The sequence below is a fragment of the Eupeodes corollae genome, chromosome 1 (genome assembly GCF_945859685.1).
Source record: "Eupeodes corollae chromosome 1, idEupCoro1.1, whole genome shotgun sequence".
NCBI lineage: Eukaryota > Metazoa > Arthropoda > Insecta > Diptera > Syrphidae > Eupeodes > Eupeodes corollae.
Window position 1 is genome coordinate 205,637,586 of NC_079147.1, and position 22,639 is coordinate 205,660,224.

Below are 22,639 nucleotides of genomic sequence, written 5' to 3' on the forward strand. Positions count from 1 at the left end.
GAATAAACCGCTCTTACAAATTTGGAAACAAAAATTTTAAAAAAATCAATATTTTTTGATTAGTTAAATGGCATTTGCGTTTTAGAAGACAAACTTATTCTTTATGTAACAAGCTACGCCAACATTTTAAATAAATTTAGGAATAATAATTTTAAAGAAAAATCAGTACAAAAAATATTCAATTCATTTTAAGCCATTTTATTGATTTCGTTTATTATGAAAAAATTGTGATATTATGAAGTTTAGTTTCAATTCGATGTTTAATGAAATGCTGTGTTATACACAATATTTTTCGTTTTTCTATCTGGTGAGTCGGCAAACAACACAGAAGTTTTTCCGTCACGTAATCAAGCTTTAGAGAGCTGTCCATGGGAAAAGCATGGATTCTCAAAATTTAATCCACACACTTGTCATTTCAAAAGCGAGTTACAGAGGGAATTATTAACGTTTGAATTCGAATTACAAATCTGACGGAATCATTGGGGTACTTGGCAACAGTACGTCTTCACCTTTGAATTTTACAGTAAAAATTGTTGCCTCGACGACATTGTGCATCATTTTCTCTGCAGAGTGTCTGGTTCCGTTGCAAAGTCGTTGTGGATCTATGCTTCGAAGAAGAATGATGGGTACGCCAATTTGTAATGTAAGTACGCAAATCCGACTAGTTCACCACTTCAGTTTGATAGCTGACAGTCTCATTTTCATTCTCCACAGTATCGATGGACTTATGTTTATGTTGTCTCATTGGGTATTCCATGCTGATTGGTGAAGTGTGGTATATGGACATTGATGTTTTTTGGCGATTATATAACATGCGTTGTAAGTTTTTGTAGTTTTGTGCAATGTTTGGAAAACTTTTTACAACGATTCGTCGATGTTTTCTATGATCTTATACAGATTCATCAATTTCCATGCGTCCATTTTCAATATATAATGATTGTTTTGCCAAAATTTCAAGCTGGTGCACCCAGTTGTAGTTTTACACTCGTATAAGTGTTCAAAGTCGATTCTTGTAAATGACGCCAAAGTCAATTTCTGATGATTTAAAACATCCATTAAGTTCATCAGCAGGTGTTGAATGTGGTATAATGGGCAGGGTTTGTCGAAAATTAACGGACCATAAAATGCACCACCGAAGATCCGTCTACTCAAATCTCGCATGTACATTGTTTTATTTTACCTATCGCACAAAAAATATATTTTTCGAACTTACATTTATACGAATTCGTATAGATATCTGTTAATTAGTATTTGACTTGATACATTTAAGCTCCATCTGGTGTTAACTTCCATTCATATGAATATTATATTCATCCCACTCACTAAAAATACATCATCATACTGATTTTCGTGACAATCGGTTGAACAGGGTAGAAGTTGCTACTCTGCAGCAGCACCTGGTGACGAGTGGCATCAATGAGCATATCATTCAAACATTCTTCGTGTAAAACTACATGTATATACTAATTTTCATAATAATCCGTCCAGTAGTTTTAGAGTTCATCGATGACAGACAGATTAACATTCAATTTTATATATACAGGTTTTTTTATTTTTAAACGGAGGCCATTTTCTAAAAAGTCTTTGAATGCAGGAACAATTTCGTGAGGCCCAGTCGTGTACTTTATTGTAAGTGTGCTCCTGCTTTAAAACTTTAATCCAATCCACTATCAAATGTTAAAAATGCTGCAGCATGTCTGGGTGCAAACAATCGTTGGCTAATTGCGATCGGCCTTTAAAATTTACAAAAATATATACGTTCAAAACTTGAGTAACTGCCATCTCGAGACTGGTAGCCCAAAAACTTACTTAGGGCCCTTGTACAGTAAAATTTGTTGGCTCACCTATTTTTACCGTTATTAAAATATACTATGCATATAGACTTAAAATCCTTCAGCAATTTAACAGCAATACTCGAGCTTATAGTTATACCCATCCTTTTAACCTTGAACAAACTTCGGTCGCACTGTTAGAAGATTCGTTTTTTAAACTGTTTTAAAAACATATTTTTTGATGAAAGAACCCAATTTAGGAACGAAAAATTGTAAGCAAAATTTCATACAAGTCTATCCCTTCGATTTTGAGTAAGATCGAATTTTCAATTTTTGATAAAAAAAAGTAGTACATGGGGACTGCTGTTATTTTTTGAGCTTAAAAACAATAAAAAAAACCTCACCAGAATCTGCTAAAAATCTCAATTTTCAAGTTTTAATTGAATCTACTCAATGGTTTAGAATGTTGGGCCGAGGACAGACAGACAGAAGACACAGAACCCACTTTTTTGGCTTCTTTACCATCGTAAAGTCGAAAATTCTAACTCTATTATGTTCCAAAACTTAAGGACCTACATTTTGTTAAAGATCAATTAACACTTTTTAATTCCATCGCAGCTTTAAAGTTCCTTCATTTTACTGTGAGAATAAATTAATTTTAAAAGATTTTATTTAAAGGATATTATTATGAATTTTTGAACGTCTTTTGGTTTATTTGTCATTGAACAAAAACCAGGTAGAATTTATATCATCTTAAGCTCAAGCTCCAAAACGTATTACCTCTCATCCCGTAAAACACACACACAAATTTCCTGTCATTTTTATTGGCTATAAATTCATTCTTTATGCACCTTCTAAACAAAAGCTTAATTAAAATAAGTAGAAAAAAAGGAAGGAAAAAATAACCGACAAATAATGTTAACTAATTTGCAGACAATTTGTCACCGGAAATATATCATATCTATGTATATACATACATAAGCATACATGCATAAACTATATGAACCTTATTATACCTACATAAAAACGACTGTACATGATTCTTACCAATGTATATAAACAAAGAGGTGCGAATGGGGTTTTAAATTGTTGTTATTCCCAAACCTTGAACATTTTATACTCTCTATCAGAGACATAGAGGGAATATACAGCTCAGCTGGTTTGGCAAATGGTAGCACTTCAGTTTCCAACTGGAATTATATTTTTAAGAACGTTTTTTTATTTGCACTCACCATGGTTCTTTCTGCAGAGGTTATAACTATTATGGCACAAAAAAGGTACAAAGTTGAAAAGGACTCCTCGTATACAAATGGAGTGAACGAACGAACATATACCCTGGGTGGGTATGGTTTAGTAAATAAATAATCCAGCTCGTTCGTATATTGTTTGTTTATGTCAACGCCGCCGCCGTTGCGCTGTTGTGCATCCTTTCCACCAACGCCGACACCACGTGATGGAAATGTTCATATAGAGTTAAAAAACCTTGAGATAGTTTTTGATTAAATATGCAAATTAGTTCGGAATTTGTCAGCGATATCATGACAGTTGTTTAGTTTTCGTTGGAATGCGGAATGTGGAATTTACAAATAACAAAGCTTTGTTGGTAATTTAAAGGATTTAACCAAAACAAAAAATAACACTTTCAAAAGGATATAAGAGAATTTACGTGCAGATGTAAGTATGTTTTTTTTTGCAAATAAATTGCCTCGAATTCTATCTCAAACAATATTTTAAATCAATATTATGTATACTCGATATAGAAAACAATTATTTCGATTGTTTTAACATCACGATATGTTGTCTAAATGGCAATTTTGGGTTAGATATGTATTCAACCCAATTTTATGTCTATGTTCAAATGATAATACGAATATTCTAACTATGCCTATTGCCTATTGCCTATACCTGCAAAACTAATCTAAACACAAAATATTTGTTCAAAAATACAATTATTGTAGCATGTACTCGTTTATTCTGTACCATCTGAACATAACCGAAAACGAGTAGAAACATCGAATAAAGCTAATGCAGTTGATTTTCTCCTCCAATAAATATCAAACAGGATACAAAATCCTCTTATATTGAGATATAGCAATATACGAACAATAAAGTACATGCATTGTCGATAGCATGGTACATTTATACATATTAAAAAGTATGTGTAAGTGTATACAATGTTATGATCCTGTGAAAGGATCAAAAATGTTTACATAATCAAATTTCAATTTGATTATAATACGTGCTGTATTCGTTGCACGTAAATGAGTAAATATGTAATTTAATAAAACCAAACGAAATAATATTAAAAGCACGGACTATATCTAGGTACACATGGAAAAACAATGCAAGGACATACAACTCCATACGTAAACGTATGATTTTACACAGAACAGAAATGCAAAAAAAAATATAAACAAATAAAGGACACGCTTTGCTAATTGAGTGAAATATATATATTGACGACATTTAATTGTTTAAGCTTTCGGTTTAAAATTTTATTTTTTGTCTCTGACTGTTTTCGTGTTTCCTAGAAAAAGGCACGGTTAGGTCGTTAAAAATACGACCTTTTTGGGATTGTGGTTGATATGGTTGGCAAACCAACCAAACCACAATACAAGTTTATAGATATCCTGGTTTCAATGCCTTAAGAGATAAACAAGTTGTATTGTTTTGTTTTGTTCTTTGTGTTTTGACCGTATCTGTGTACATACATATTTACCTATATTCTGTGCATATACTTATACAATTTCCAAGAATTTTCAAAACACAAAACAAAAGGGTTATAAGTGTGTCTGGGTATTTTAGCGAGAATAAACAACAATTTAAGTTCTATTGTTTCAGAAAACAAGGACTTTAATCAAAACGCACTTGCTTAAGGGTTCAATATCCAAAGGGAAGGGATATTTTATGCGTGTAAATTACTACCGCTATTAAATAATGTTTGTTTATTGTTTAAAATAGTTGCTTATGCTTTTACCAGGATATTTAAAATGACATCAAAAACAACAAAGACTTAAGAGATTTTCCATAAAAGCCATAAGGTCTTTTTCGCATCGTCAAAACTTTTCATGGTGGTGATGATGGTTTGAATTTTAAAGTATTTGGTATCAAAAATATTTTTATTTATATACAAAGGAAGTTATGTCTAGATACACAAGAAAACTTAATGTTTTCGTATTATTACTTTAGATTTACGATTGACAACAAAATACTGGACTAAATTTTGCACATCTTAAAACTGCTCTTCAAATTACAAAAATTCTAGTCACCGGTACTCTTTAACACAGTGTAACTTTATATATGTGCACTTCAACACAAAATATTAGCAAAATTAACTCAGTTATAAACGATTGTTTTTGAACAGCCTCAGGAGTCTTAATAGCCACAAAAATAGATGCTGTAAGATTGTAAGCAGTCTATAAATCCTTTGAAAATAAGGGCAATAAATCTTATCGTCAACAAAATTACTGATCCAGTCCATCCTCTCTTCAAAGTTACTGAAGAATAGATTAACACTAGAAAAAGTTATACACACAAATTTTCTACGAACAATTGTAAAACTGATATCCACAGTACATAATCTTAGTCCTTTTTTACTCATACTATTTTACATACTAGAAGATACTCCACCATCATGAAAGGTAAATCTATTTCCCATTAATATTTATAATGTTTCACGAAGAAATGATCTTTGCCAGTCCTAGCTGTCACCGCTGAAAAAAGTGAAGATTACAAAAGTAACTTAAATCCGTATTCAGCTAATTTGCTAAATTAAATAACGTCCATAATACAAGTTGCTACAAATTTTGTTCTTCAAACTATAAGATTGTCTTTGGTCAGGTATTCAAATAATAATAGAACAATTTTTAAATCTAGCTGGTATGACAACGAATGCAAAAAAATTAGAGAGAGATCGTTTAAGTTCTTAAAACTCTTTAGAGACTCAAATGATGTTTTTTATAAGTCTTTATATCTACATTATAACAATGCTTAAGATTTATATTAGCAAAAAAAAAAAACTGCATCAAATTTGGTTGGTAGTCATGACTCTAAAGCTTTCTGGGCCAATGTGCTCATTTTGAGCGACCGTAATAGGTCAGTTATAAATCCCATTGAAGTGGATATACTGGCATTGCACTTTGAACAACTTTTCATAGCTGATCCATGCCAGAACTCTATAAGCTTTGCACTGCCTTTTATATATATTGAAGAATTAGATGCTCCATTCTCAATGTTAGAACTGGTTGTTGCGCTAAAAAAAATGAAGAACAACAAGGCTGCAGGGCTGGACGGCATACCAGGGGAATTCTACAAGAACGCCACCTTTTATTTATTTTAGTGCTCTTCAACAAAATGTTTGAGGAGGAACAGTTTTCAGGAATTTTCCAGTCCTCACCTAAAAACTATAGAGGCATCTCTGTGCTTAGTTATCTAAGAAAATTATTCACCCAGAACCTCTATTCCAGGCTTGTAAGATGGATCGAACAAAACAACAAAATAAGTTGCTTTCAGGCGGGCTTTCGAGCTAATCTTTCGACAATCGACCAAATTTTGGTTGCTAGGCATTACTTAGAGAAAAAAATAAATCTTTACTCTTTTTTAGTTGACTTTAAATCAGCATTTGACTCTATTAACAGAAGATCTCTACTATTTAAACATGCAGTTATGGGCTATCGACAAAATTTATCCGAATCTATGAGCAGCTGCTCTCAAATATGACAGCTGTAGTTTCAAATGGTAGTAGAAAATCGAAACCGTTTAGTTGCAATACAGGTGTGCCTCAAGGCTGCATTTTAAGCCCGCTTATCTTTTCACTATTTATAAATGATATTGAAGACTATATCCCTGGTGGTGTTACTTTTGGTGATTTGTCTATTAAAGTTTTGCTCTACGCCGATGACTGGGTGATCTTAACTGATAATGCAGTTACACTTCAGCTTCAAATAAACAAATTAAAACAATTTTGTGATCTATGGGATCTCCTAACATCGTAGCATTAGAACCGACCGCAATTGGACTCTCAATGGTTCCAACTTAGAAGTGGTGAAAGAATTTAAATATTTAGGCTACACATTAACTCATAACATGAATTTTGGTGTTCACATAAAAGATAAGGTGAGAGTTGCTAAAACTGCAATAAATTGTATGTGGTCAAACTTTTTTAATAACAAACTTGTTGATCCTACGTCTAAGTTCAAAGTTTTTGAAGCAACGATCAAAAGCTGTTTGTGTTATAGCAACCAAATCTATGGGTACAATCAAATAAAAGATATCGAATGTGTCCAAAGATATTTTTTCAAGCGTATCTTTAGACTCCCAACTAACACGCCCAATAATGTTATACATATCGAATCGGGACTTGCTCCAATATTCATTATGAATTTAAAAGCAAACGCTGATTATATATTAAGGGGAATGTCGGCCAACAATTTTCAAAAGATAGGTTCCTATCAGTGTGTTTTAGATGCCGGTATACTCCGTTTAAAGACTGGTATGATTTGGCCTCGGCACACTACTTTCCTCTGTCTCTATCTGTTGATAGTTTAGATACGTGGAGAAGCGCTCTCTACGACTGTATATCTACCATTGATGATTACCCTTTCCAAAGCTATCTAGATAGGGCGAGGGAGTCAGTGTTGAGATCAATTTACAGTAAACTTAACCTCAGCCTCTGGTCTTCTAATTACTTTAGAAATAAATTTACTGTAATGGAAATGAACATCATATTTAAAGCATGCACGGAGATGTTAGAGCTTAATCACAGACCGCACAGAACTGGTAACAACCCAAACTGCACTTTGTGCACCCTTAATCAAGTTGAAAACATTTTCCACTTTGTTGCATTGTGCCCAATCTTGCAGGAAATTCGTCGGCTTTATTTTAACAAGAGTTTTCTGTCACTTGAAGAATGTCTAGGTGTTCTGAATGGAGATAACGGTTGGCGTCTACTCATTCAGTTTTTATTAGATGCAGTTTCATATAGAAACATGTACATTAATATATACTAGAATAATAATTCTATTACAATTTTGTTTTAGCTAAACTAAAAGCCAATCACATTTATTTTCTTTATATAACCAAATTTTTGTAATTTCTCAGACAAACAGACGGACAGTATCGGGGAACTCACTTTTTTTTACTTCTATATTATCGTAAAGTCATTTTTGATTAAAATCTAGACTCTGAATTTTTTTACGAATGCAAAACTTGCTATATGATTCCTAATATTTGATGATCAAAACTCTCATTATTCGATATCTCAAAAATGTTTCAATATGTGTAGCAAAAATCAAATGTAAAACGCAATATTTAAATTAAAATTGAAAAATATCATGTATAAAAAATGATTAAAAAAAACCGCTCTAACGATTTTTGAAATAAATCAATAAATCGAGATTATTTTGAATATTTAAATGATATTGTAATTTTAGAAGTTAATTTCTTAATTTTAAAATATTAGTTCTTTTTCTAAACAGAATCTTTGGATATGGAAGAAAATTCGTGTGATCGAGCCCATTCGTCATTCAATCACACATACACCGAAAAAAAACCTTGGTGATATCAACTAAAAACCTTGGTTGTTTTTGCGTCAACAAATGGGGATTGTTGTTTCAACAAATCGCGCGTGATCAATTTTTGATAAAATTTTTTTTCAAAACTGATCACAAACATTGTTGATTTCATTGTTGGCCAACCAATAAAACATTGTTGGCCAACCAATGTTCATTGTTTATGTATTATATATTTCTTATATACTTATAAAATTATAAAAAACTGATCACGAACGTGATTTTTTGACCAAGGTTTTACAACGAAATCAACCAAGTATTTACCACAAACGTGATTTATTGACCAAGCTTTTACCACAAACGTGATTTATCAACCAAGGTTTTACAACGAAATTAACCAAGCATTTACCACAAACGTGATTTATTGACCAAGCTTTTACCACAAACGTGATTTATCAACCAAGGTTTTACAATGAAATCAACCAAGCATTTACCACAAACGTGATTTATTGACCAAGCTTTTACCACAAACGTGATTTATCAACCAAGGTTTTACAATGAAATCAACCAAGCATTTACCACAAACGTGATTTATTGACCAAGCTTTTACCACAAACGTGATTTATCAACCAAGGTTTTACAACGAAATTAACCAAGCATTTACCACAAACGTGATTTATTGACCAAGCTTTTACCACAAACGTGATTTATCAACCAAGGTTTTACAATGAAATCAACCAAGCATTTACCACAAACATGATTTATTGACCAAGCTTTTACCACAAACGTGATTTATCAACCAAGGTTTTACAATGAAATCAACCAAGCATTTACCACAAACATGATTTATTGACCAAGCTTTTACCACAAACGTGATTTATCAACCAAGGTTTTACAACGAAATCAACCAAGTATTTACCACAAACGTGATTTATTGACCAAGCTTTTACCACAAACGTGATTTATCAACCAAGGTTTTACAATGAAATCAACCAAGCATTTACCACAAACGTGATTTATTGACCAAGCTTTTACCACAAACGTGATTTATCAACCAAGGTTTTACAACGAAATTAACCAAGCATTTACCACAAACGTGATTTATTGACCAAGCTTTTACCACAAACGTGATTTATCAACCAAGGTTTTACAATGAAATCAACCAAGCATTTACCACAAACATGATTTATTGACCAAGCTTTTACCACAAACGTGATTTATCAACCAAGGTTTTACAATGAAATCAACCAAGCATTTACCACAAACATGATTTATTGACCAAGCTTTTACCACAAACGTGATTTATCAACCAAGGTTTTACAATGAAATCAACCAAGCATTTACCACAAACATGATTTATTGACCAAGCTTTTACCACAAACGTGATTTATCAACCAAGGTTTTACAACGAAATCAACCAAGTATTTACCACAAACGTGATTTATTGACCAAGCTTTTACCACAAACGTGATTTATCAACCAAGGTTTTACAACGAAATTAACCAAGCATTTACCACAAACGTGATTTATTGACCAAGCTTTTACCACAAACGTGATTTATCAACCAAGGTTTTACAATGAAATCAACCAAGCATTTACCACAAACGTGATTTATTGACCAAGCTTTTACCACAAACGTGATTTATCAACCAAGGTTTTACAACGAAATCAACCAAGCATTTACCACAAACGTGATTTATTGACCAAGCTTTTACCACAAACGTGATTTATCAACCAAGGTTTTACAATGAAATCAACCAAGCATTTACCACAAACGTGATTTATTGACCAAGCTTTTACCACAAACGTGATTTATCAACCAAGGTTTTACAACGAAATCAACCAAGCATTTACCACAAACGTGATTTATTGACCATGCTCTTACCACGAACGTAGTCATTTTACTACGAGCGTGATCAATAAATCACGTTTGTGGTTAATATATCACAAACGTAGTCAACTGATCTTCAAACCTGTAAATTCGAAAAAATATTAATAAAAAGATAATTTCATTTCTGTTCACATTTTTATTTAAATAACAAAATAAATATTGATAATATAATAAAATATTAATGTATATACATTTTTTATGAATTTGTGAATTTAAATTTTTTATTTTATTTATTTTTAACAATAATAACATAAATATTTTTATAAGAAGTATTTTGAAAAACATATAAAAATCAAATTAATAATAATAATCAATTTTTCATTCTAATTTTTTTCGCAAATCAGATTATGTATGTAACATTTTCGTACGTTAGTAAAAGACATTTTTCTTAATCATAGCTTTATGGATAAAGGAAAGATAGCTTCGAGTTATGCTTTATAATAGTTTTTATTTAAACCCAAAGATGAAAAGTAAAAAATAAGAAAAGGGGGGGGGGGGCACAGAGCACCACAGAGGCTCAGAAAACGTTCTGTATATGACGTTGACACAATTAATTAAAAATTTAAAAAGAATTAAAAGAGTGTGAGTACACTTTTTAGAAGCTAGATGAGTACATCTTCAAAAAAAATTTAAAAATATATAATTTTTACCATTGGGGTTAGAGAGTAAGGAAACAGGCGGGCCATCAAATTTATTAATAATGTAAATGTAGTAATCATCAGTGTTTTTAAGGACTTCATAAGAATTAAAATGATCAATGTAATCGGAAACTATAATTTTTTCACAAATTACGTATGGAATAGTTTTCAACAAGACCAAACATTCGATTCTAAAAATATTTTCAGAAAATCCAATGTAATCATTGATCTTATAGCAAATTTTTTGGTAAGTAAGTGAATTATAACTCAACTCGTCATCAAAATGAATTTTATAAGAAGAAATATTTCGTAATTTAGAATAAAAAAAACTTTCTTTTATTAAAAACTCATTAGTTTTAGAAATATTAGAAATTTCAGGAGAAATTTCTGAGATGCAAGTAACTCTTTTAGAAAACATCAATGAGCTTTTAATACCTAAGGACAATGGAAGATTTTTTCGAGAAGTAATGCTATTACAATAGTTTTTAAGCTCTTTATGTTTTGATTCAAATCGAAATGACCAAAAGTGTTTTAGGGGACCAAGCATACGCATAACATAAGGATAGTGAATCATAAAATGAAATTTTGGTTTTAATTTTTCATTGAATAGCTTGATGTATCTCGAGTGATGCCTTGAAATTAAAGTTTGCAAATTATGGATGTCAACTTCCTTAAAATCTGATTTTAAAACAATATCTATGATTTTATTGAGAAAAGTTAATAATTTCCAGTGATTATTTTTTTCTGGGACAAGATCACCAATAATAATTGGTAAAAATCGGCAAAACGTCCACATCTCTTTTGCTGACATGTTTAACTTTTGCCTTTGGATGTGTTCGGGTTTAATAATAGGGGCAATATTACCTATTTCGGATTTACTGTATTTGAAAAGTTGTGTTCTGTTATTTAAAACGTCTAAAGAAAAAAAATTGTCAACCAATATAAACTGATTAAATAGCTTGCACAAATCGTAGTGGCATACACCCTCAAATATATCATGCATAATATCAACTGTAACATTATGAACTACATGAAATGATGGAATATTATTGAAAACTGATTCCTCCCTGATTCCAGTATTTATCATTCTTTCACTTGATTTTGAAAACTTTACTATATCATTTTTGTATCCAATAAATGTCCTGTGATAGCTACTTTTATCAGAACAAGTTACATGGTTCTGAGTTTTGGAACAAGTGCAAATACGACAGTAATAATGTGAATTAAAGCTTTTGGAGTAACCAAGAATTGTATTTAAGCCTAGATTATCGCCTGTTATTAAGCCTAATACAAAGTAAAAATGATCTGTCTCTCCAGATCTCAATGTAATTGGAACTCCTTTCTCTTCCAGTATTTTTATTTCCTCAACAAGGTGATAAAAAATCGAATTTTCTCCAAAGCACTTATATTTGGAATAAAACAACATTGCAACAAAAATGTTGTTTAATTCAGAATTAATGTGCTGCGGAAGACTTGGAAAATTATAGTATACGGCTCCAATGGAATGAGTTCCACCGTGAGAACCTAGAGGATTATTTGATTCAAAATCATCGAAATATAAATTAAAAGGTATTACTTTGGAACGTTTTTCTTCTGGGAATTTACTAATTCTTTCCCTCCAAATGTTAGTTGTTACCAAATGATTAATATTGTTAGTAATAAGATATTTCATATTTTGTATAGTTGCTTTATAGATTTCAGGTAATTCAAAGAACTTCTTAAACTGAAAATTTAAAGGTAGTATAATACCGTCGGATTCAACACTATCTAATGAAGGTATTGTTCCACTCTTAACACAAACTTCCTTATTTATAATATAACTTGAAGGTTCATGATATAAATTGTTACTTTTTGTCGTTTGAATAAATTTGTAAAAAGTTTTGACTTTGTGAAACGGATTCTGTAAAAAAGTGAGAGTGTGTTTAAATTTATCTTTCATATCAGTTTTAATATGTTCAGAAAACTCTTGGTTTAATTTTTTGAATATTACTGAAAAAAATTCTTCTGTTAAATCTGCAACTATATCTTCAACAATTTTACGAGATAAATTAGAATTTCCGTACAAATTACAAAGAAATCTAGTTGCAGAAGTTTCAATGACTTCAAAAATATTATGTTGTTCAGGCGGTGTACTTTTATTTTCAAGGTTAGTGTCTTGAATGTTTTCTTCAAAAGAAAATGTATCATCTACGAGTACAGGTGTAGAAGAAGATGGACTGGGATTTAAATTCTTACAAGATCGTTCAAAATGTCTTTTAAAACTCTTTAAATTATAGATTTGACTACAGTTAAAACATTCATAATCATTAGTTGCTTTAAAATAATGTTTTTGTTTATAGTGGATAACAAGTGTTTTAACATCTACTAAGGATGTTAAACATATATGGCATTTATACATTATTATTTTTTAAAGATTCAATTAGGACTAGAACATCTGGAGATGCTCTTTCAAAAGTGTCAATTTCAAAAAAATATTTTTGGATGAAAATCCAAACAGATTTACAAGGCATAGGATATTTCAGATTAAGAACAAAAAATATTTTGAAACAACTATCCAATGCAGGCAATATATCTTTAAATTTATATTTAATTTCATTGAAATAAACTACGTACGAGTCATCGAAATAGCAACGAATAATAAGTGGTTGTAAGTTTTGACCAAAAGCTCTCACCTTTGAAGCAAAGTGGTCAATTGTAGGATTGAAATTGTTGGCCTGCTGTACCTCTATAATGAGGGATTGCTGTGAGTCCTTGATTGTTGGTTTTAGGAACCTTTTCTTCGCTTGTGCGGAAGTTGATGTGTGTCGTAGTGGGAGAAGTATAGCGTGTAGCAGGGATATGATGATAACGTCTTCCGGATCTGAAAATAATTATTAAAAATACTCTTTTATTATTATATTTTATTTTATTATTATTTAACTTAATTTTATATAAATAAATATGTTTGTTTTTGTAGGTTTTATTTAAATAAAAAAAGGTCACAAGAAATAAAAAATTTATTTTATATGTCTATTTAATTTACAGGTATGTTTACAAACCTTTTGTAAAGTTGTTGTTATTAAGTTTGGAGAGTAGGTCTTGGCAATTTTTGTCCTTTATCTTTCCATTGAAAATTGGAAGGATCCTGGCTTTGAAACTGTCCCATTTATCTAAAAGGAAGTTTTCTTTTCCAGGATATAAGATCTCGAAATCAATATTGATCTAAAATTAGAAAGAAAATAACATATATTATCTCTTTCTTTTGCAAAACGAAAAAAACAATAAATTGCAGTTACTTAGTGTTTTGAACTATTATAAAATAAAAAAAAAAAAATTAAATCTTTTTTTTGTATTATAATGCAATTTGATGACGGTTACTTTACTTAAGATAATTGTAGATTTGTTGGCCCAAAAAAGGATAGGTTAGGTAGAGTATTCAAAAGGTTGATGTATAATAATATAATTTACCAATGTCACTCCTGCTGAGTGCTTTAGTAGAGGCCAATTCAATAAAATGTCGGGGAAACTTTGATTTGAAATATCTCGTTGTCTTGCCTTATAAGTTTTTTGCCATTTAGATTTGATTTCTTCCCAAGGCTCTTTATAAATTTGAAGCCATTTCACGTCCGCCAAAGATTCACCTTTAACAAAAAATTATAATTGGATGAAAACTAAATTAAAATTAATACTTAAAGAAGCATACTATTTAAAAACATGATGTCTTCTTCGTCTGGAAAAGGATTTGCAAGCATTGAACCAGAAATAGATTCTGGTTCCTTTTTCTGTATATCAAAACCAATTTTCCTATTTCGACGCTTTATGTTATAATATCGACAGTATAATCTTCCTGAAGGATTCCCTTTTGATCCACTCTTAGGTAGTGAAAAGTATATGTTCTTTGATTGAATTGTTCGATTTAAGGCAAGAGATTTTTGAATTAATTTTATTGAAATAAATAAGTATGTTAGTCAATATATACATTCTTTTTATAGTTCAATTTATTACAATGTTTATGTTATCAACTTTAAAAATTACAGTATTTTCCACCTGATTGCACTTTTATTTGCTTAAATGCCTGGCAAAATTATTTTTAAATGGCAATAACGAAGAGGAGAGAAGGGTACCCTTGAATAAGGGACATCGTTTTCTTTCGCTTATATTTTAATTTTTTATTGCGTAACTTAAGTAAATTTGGGAGTTCTCTTTTATTGAAGTTAAATTTTTTGTCTCCTCTTATTTAAAAAATGGAACAGAATTAAATTAGGATATTCTACTATTAACTGCGAGAACTGAAATAAAAACTGTTATGGCGAAAAAAAAAGACAAATATATTCTTAGGTTTTATGCAAAATAAAAACTATGCAAGGGTGCCCTTTTTTCTCGATAACAAATACATTTTTTTCGAAAGAAGGTGTATTCAAAATTATAAACTTACGGGGTCTTCGTTAAATCGATCATGTATTTGGGTGGAAATAAATTGAAAATCTCGGCGTCCTATTGATTCTTTATTTGCTAAAAGCCAATTTGTCATGCAATCTATTAAAATAGTTCGTGATGTATCACCAATTTTTTTATTCTTTTTGAATTCGTTGATGACGAACTTTCCCGAGGGGAACAAATCAAGTATTTTATCGATATCCTGAATGATAATGATTTCAAAAAAAAAAAATCAAATAGATTAAACTTGAAAGTGATGCAATATATAAAGATATATTTTTGATCTCAAGACCATAATATTTCATTTAAGGAAATTAGTTTACAAAATGGCCAAAGCAAATACTGGGTGATGAAGGATTTGAAATTGAAGCATTTGATGAGGGAGATGGTGGCATTGATTCTGCTGATGACTCGCTGTGTAAATCAGAACAACTGGTTGCTGCTAGACGTTTTTTTACTTCCTCTTCTACTAACATCTTAATGCTATTAAATATTTCTATCGATGGATCAAAATCAGTTTCTATTTCCTAAAAGAAATCAATTAAACGAAAAAAAAAATAGATTTTATTATGTGTATTACATTTTCCTTTCGCCACATAAGAAGTTTATGTTTAAATTCAACTCTTATTCCGAATGATTTATCTGCAAACACTTCTTTTAAGTCTTCATTGGATATGTACTTTAAGATGTCAACGTTTAGCTTAAGACTTATAAAATGAGTATATAAATCCACAAACCCCCAAGAAGATAGTAAATTATACATTTCAGTATCTACTACTTCTTGTACTATTTCTAAACCGGGGGCGTTGGTTTCATCACTCTCGTTATCCTCATATTCATCGACAGTGATATCGAAAACAGATTTTGGACTTTCATCATTATCACATGGCGAAGAATAAGTTGGTTCAAGTTGACTATTTTCTGTTTTAGGATGTAGATCCTCAGGGTCTTCAACAAAACATTGTGAAAAATATTCCATTGTTTACGTACCTATACAACCAAATACAGTATAAGAGAATTTAAATGTTCATTTACCACATGTTAAGTTATATTATGAAGGATTTAGAACTTGAACATCCTATGAAACTTTTTTCAAGAAATAGATTTTATCAAAATCCAGACAAATTACATGGCATTGCATATTTTAGGTAAAAAACAAAAAATATTTTGAAACAACTACCCAACGCAGGCAATATATCTTAAAGTTTATATTTAATTGCATTGACATAAACTACATACGAATCATCAAAATTGGAGCGAATTATAAGAGATTGTAAGTTTCGACCAAATGCTCTCACCTTTGAAGCAAAGTGGTCAATTGTAGGATTAAAATTGTTGTCCTGCTGTACCTCTATAGTGAGGGATTGCTGTGCCTTTATTGCTTCAGGAATTTTTTCTTTGCCTGTGTGAAAGTCTTCGGGTTACGAAGTGAGAGAAGGAGAAGGTACATTATGATGTAAAAAACTAAAAACAATTGTATTTTCCACTGACTAGTGCATTTTGATTACGAATGATATTTAATTTAAAAGGCATCATTTGCTATCAAAACCTTATTCTGAGTTTTGTGCCAATTCATTTTAAAGCAATTTAAAAAATTGAAATTTGAATTTATGACTTTTATCAATGGTTCAAAATTAAGCGATTCCACACCACATATTATACTAATAACTGTAGAATGGGAATCTCGAAATAGTTGTTACTTAACTAATTAAGAATATCTATTTTAAAAAATTATAATTCAAATACAAACTAAAAGGTCCTTTAAGTGAAAATATTAACTGACTGCATTGAAAATCTTAAAAACCTTGAAACGATCTTAAATGAGTTCCTAAACTGAATCTCAGAATACCTGTATGAAAACAAGAACTTCCCATACTAATCTCAATATAATTTTAAAATATAATACCACATGACTATCATCGTTCTTAAGAAACTAATCCTCAAAGTCGAATAATATTAAATGAAATTCTATAGAAAAATCTCAAAGTTAATACAATTTACACTATCTTAATTGGTTAGGTTTTAATCAAAACAAAACAAGAAAAGAACTAGTTCCGAATGAATATCTATTTTGAAAAATAATAATTTAAATACAATCTGAAAGGTCCTTTAAGTAAAAAATATTGACTAACTGCATTGAAAATCTTAAAAACCTTGAAACGATCTTAAATGAGTTCCTAAACTAAATCTCAGAATACCTGTATGAAAACAAGAACTTCGCATACTAATCTCAATATAATTTTAAAATATAATACCACATGACTATCATCGTTCTTAAGAAACTAATCCTCAAAGTCGAATAATATTAAATGAAATTCTATAGAAAAATCTCAAAGTTAATACAATTTACACTATCTTAATTGGTTAGGTTTTAATCAAAACAAAACAAGAAAAGAACTAGTTCCGAATGAATATCTATTTTTAAAAATAATAATTTAAATACAATCTGAAAGGTCCTTTAAGTAAAAAATATTGACTAACTGCATTGAAAATCTTAAAAACCTTGAAACGATCTTAAATGAGTTCCTAAACTGAATCTCAGAATACCTGTATGAAAACAAGAACTTCGCATACTAATCTCAATATAATTTTAAAATATAATACCACATGACTATCATCGTTCTTAAGAAACTAATCCTCAAAGTCGAATAATATTAAATGAAATTCTATAGAAAAATCTCAAAGTTAATACAATTTACACTATCTTAATTGGTTAGGTTTTAATCAAAACAAAACAAGAAAAAAACTAATTCCGAATGCATATCTATTCTAAAAAATAATAATTCAAATACAATCTGAAAGGTCCTTAAAGTAAAAAATATTGACTAACTGCATTGAAAATCTTAAAAACCTTGAAACGATCTTAAATGAGTTCCTAAACTGAATCTTAGAATACCTATATGAAAACAAGAACTTCCCATACTAATCTCAATATAATTTTTAAATATAATACCACTTGACTATCATCGTTCTTAAAAAACTAATCCTCAAAGTCGAATAATATTAAATGAAATTCTATACAAAAATCTCAAAGTTAATAGAATTTACACTATTTTAAGTTTGTAGGTAATCAAAACAAAACAAGAAAAGAACTAGTTCCGAATGAATATCTATTTTGAAAAATAATAATTTAAATACAATCTGAAAGGTCCTTTAAGTAAAAAATATTGACTGACTGCATTGAAAATCTTAAAAACCTTAAAACGAATTTAAATGAGTTCCTTAACTGAATTTTAGAATACCTATATGAAAACAAGAACTTCCCATACTAATCTCAATATAATTTTAAAATATAATACCACTTGACTATCATCGTTCTTAAAAAACTAATCCTCAAAGTCGAATAATATTAAATGAAATTCTATAGAAAAATCTCAAAGTTAATAGAATTTACACTATTTTAATTTTGTAGGTAATCAAAACAAAACAAGAAAAGAACTAGTTCCGAATGAATATCTATTTTGAAAAATAATAATTTAAATACAATCTGAAAGGTCCTTTAAGTAAAAAATATTGACTGACTGCATTGAAAATCTTAAAAACCTTAAAACGATCTTAAATGAGTTCCTTAACTGAATCTTAGAATACCTATATGAAAACAAGAACTTCCCATACTAATCTCAAAATAATTTTAAAATATAATACCACTTGACTATCATCGTTCTTAAAAAACTAATCCTCAAAGTCGAATAATATTAAATGAAATTCTATAGAAAAATCTCAAAGTTAATAGAATTTACACTATTTTAATTTTGTAGGTAATCAAAACAAAACAAGAAAAGAACTAGTTCCGAATGAATATCTATTTTGAAAAATAATAATTTAAATACAATCTGAAAGGTCCTTTAAGTAAAAAATATTGACTGACTGCATTGAAAATCTTAAAAACCTTAAAACGATCTTTAATGAGTTCCTTAACTGAATCTTAGAATACCTATATGAAAACAAGAACTTCCCATACTAATCTCAATATAATTTTAAAATATAATACCACTTGACTATCATCGTTCTTAAAAAACTAATCCTCAAAGTCGAATAATATTAAATGAAATTCTATAGAAAAATCTCAAAGTTAATAGAATTTACACTATTTTAATTTTGTAGGTAATCAAAACAAAACAAGAAAAGAACTAGTTCCGAATGAATATCTATTTTGAAAAATAATAATTTAAATACAATCTGAAAGGTCCTTTAAGTAAAAAATATTGACTGACTGCATTGAAAATCTTAAAAACCTTAAAACGATCTTAAATGAGTTCCTTAACTGAATCTTAGAATACCTATATGAAAACAAGAACTTCCCATACTAATCTCAATATAATTTTAAAATATAATACCACTTGACTATCATCGTTCTTAAAAAACTAATCCTCAAAGTCGAATAATATTAAATGAAATTCTATAGAAAAATCTCAAAGTTAATAGAATTTACACTATTTTAATTTTGTAGGTAATTGAATGAGTAGATTGTAGTCATAAAGGCACTTACATATAGTTATCGAATAAGAATTTTTCAAGATAGAGTCTTAGGAAAACGATTCTTTGATGGACACATCGCCAATGGAAAGCAAAAGTGTTCTTAAGAGTTACATTACGATTTACAAAACACTTAAAACAATTTTGTTTTCCAACGACGACGACGCTATGATATAATGTCCATTCTTTGATGATATTATATATTTTACAAAGAAATAATTTGATACTACTTATGAAAGTATGAAATTTGTTTAAATATATTTTTGTTTGTTCCAACATATATATATGTATATGTGTATATATGTAGCCACAAACAGATAAATATGATTTAGTAGACAAAAAATGACTTACCAAAAATGTTAAGTACTTTGGCTTTTTGCTTTTTTTCGCCCCTGCCACAGATCGTTGAAATTTTTGTAGAGTATTTATCTGAAACAAATTTTAATTAAAAGGGTAGATTGATATAATAAAATAAGGAATATTTATCGAATTAGAATTTTACAAGATATAGTCTTAGGAAAACGATACTTTGATACACACATCGTCAATGGAAAGCAAGAAATGTTCTTAATTGTTCTTCCACCGACGACGCCATGCTATAATGTCCATTCTTTGATGATATTACATATTTTACAAGGGGATTATTTCATACTTATTAAAGTATGAAATTTGTTTTAGAATACATTTTTGTTTGTTGCTACATATATATATGTACATGTGTAGCCACAAACAGAAAAATATGATTTTGTAGACAAAAAATTACTTACTTTGTTTTTTTCCGCCCCTGCCACAGCCCGTTGAAATTTTTGTAGAAAATTTAGTTGTACATTTTGGATGAAAAATTATATATTTTTTACAAATTTAAAAACTTCATTTGTGCTCATAAAAATGTGAATTTTTTTGTAACGCGAACTTAACTATACACAGAACGACCACTCGACACCACAGCACAGAACAAACTAAAGAAAGTACGAAGATGGCGTCGCGCCCGTTTTCACAACGCACGCACACGAGGTTCGCCGGAAAAGAGAAGTAAAATGGAATCAACCACGCTCATGATTTTTCATGATCACTGAATGCATGGGCTGATTTTAAGGCCGTGCACAGATTTTATGTTGCGAATAAAAGCAGTAAATTGGGTATCCATAATGGATTCTAGGTCCGATTCTTTTATATTTTTTTCAGTTGAATAAAAGTTGAATAAAATGCCAAAATATAATAATTATAATATAATAATAAAGAAATAAGCATAACCAAACATAATTAAATATTAAAAATCTAACGAAAATTTGTTTAGTTTTGCAAAAGTAACGCGCATACCTATATTTGACTTAACTAATTCGTGTGTATTTGCACAACCTGTCAGATTTATTTATGCGCCGAGCGACTAAGATGCATAAGTTAGGTACCTTATTTACGCATAAGCAAACGTACGAATACAAACACACTCTATTGAGTCACCACAATGTAGTTTAGCTACGATTCTTCTGATGTTCGTTGATTTGAAGGAAAATAAATAAATCTGACAGGTTGTTCAATACCCACGAATTAGTTGTCAATTATGGATATGCGCGTTACTTCTGCAGACATAAAGCAAGTTTTCGTTAGATTTTGATTTTCGATATTAGCTTGTGTATTCTTAAGCTTATTATGTTTGGGTCTTAAGTATGCACATGATATCTGGAAGAATGTTTCATGTAAAGATGCATGCAGAATTCTGCATTTAATAATATTAAAATAGTATTTAAGTAGGATTCGGTTTAACAAAACAAATAATATTGAAGTAGTTTTTAGCATATGTCATTAAAGGTAAGAACGTTCACTTAAGTAAAATAAGTTAAAACAGATAATTTTTCCACACATGAGACAGAAACACATTTGCAAAATTTAGCATGCTTTTGCAAGTATTAATAAGTTTTCCAGTCAGGGAAATAGATTCGAAAATGCTCAATTTTGACTTTTTTTTATAAAAAGGAGCTTATGTAAAGTTACGTTAAGTATGAAAAAATAAACTAAGTTAAATGAAAAAAAAAAGAATCTCAACATCTTTTTCCACAAAACGGGGGAAAAGAATTAGTATAAGATTTTTTCATCAGACGAAAATTAAGAAATGTATTTTTGAATAAGTTGTTACGGGGCCTTAAATTATCTTATTGGCGGAAAAAATATAATGAAGCAAAGAGCATGTTTATTCACGTTGTAATTTGGCGCGTCGGTTTCAACTACGAACGTGGGTTGGCCAACCAAGAAAAAACCACGTTCGTGGTTTTTTCTTGTTTGTTTTTAACAATGTTCGTAATCACTAAATGCCGTAAGGCCGTGTTCATACTTCATTAAATCAGAAATATATTCTTTTGCAAAAAATTGGAATTGATATGAATTATTTTGAACTCATAAATAACATAAAATATGTATTATTCATTTAAGCGTAAATAGGAGCGATCTCTGTCGCTCAGCGCATAAATAAATCTGACAAGGTTGTTCAATACACACGAATTAGTTGTCAATTATGGATATGCGCTTTACTTTTGCAGACATAAAGCAAGTTTTCGTTAGATTTTGATTTTCGATATTAGCTTGTGTATTCTTAAGCTAATTATGTTTGGGTCTTAAGTATGCACATGATATTTGGAAGAATGTTTTACGTAAAGATGCATGCAGAATTCTGCATTTACGTTTTGGCCATTAAGGATTCGGTTTAATTAAACAAATAATATTGAAGTAGTTTTTAACAAATGCCACTTAAGTAAAATAAGTTAAAACAAATCATTTTTCCACACATAAGACACAAACACATTTCTGGAATTCAGCATGCTTTTACAAGTATTAATAAGTTTTTTTTTTGAAAATGTTCAATTTTGACTTTTTTTTGTAAAAAGGAGCTTATGTAAAATTACGTTAAGTATGAAAAAATAAACTAAGTTAAATGAAAAAAAA

General features: G+C 29.8%; 1 protein-coding gene across 3 annotated transcripts; it reads right to left on the reverse strand.

Moving 5' to 3' along the window:
* Positions 1–10,506: 10,506 nt before the first annotated feature.
* LOC129942965 (uncharacterized) lies at positions 10,507–20,785 on the reverse strand. 3 transcript variants are annotated; one of them, XM_056052149.1, is made up of 6 exons: positions 20,470–20,784; positions 20,054–20,131; positions 14,493–14,685; positions 14,258–14,430; positions 13,849–14,011; positions 10,507–13,670 (listed from the first exon to the last, which is right to left on the reverse strand). In XM_056052149.1, the coding sequence occupies exons 3-6, from the start codon at positions 14,539–14,541 to the stop codon at positions 13,201–13,203; spliced, it is 855 nt and encodes a 284-aa protein (XP_055908124.1). In that variant the 5' UTR covers positions 14,542–14,685; positions 20,054–20,131; positions 20,470–20,784; the 3' UTR covers positions 10,507–13,200. The 3 variants fall into 3 exon arrangements, with proteins under 3 accessions (XP_055908124.1, XP_055908123.1, XP_055908125.1); XM_056052150.1 differs by lacking the exons at positions 10,507–13,670; positions 13,849–14,011; positions 14,258–14,430; positions 14,493–14,685 and adding exons at positions 15,484–15,753; positions 15,807–16,216 and having other exon boundaries at positions 20,470–20,785; XM_056052148.1 differs by lacking the exons at positions 13,849–14,011; positions 14,258–14,430; positions 14,493–14,685 and having other exon boundaries at positions 20,470–20,783.
* Between the last annotated feature and the right edge of the window lie 1,854 nt (positions 20,786–22,639).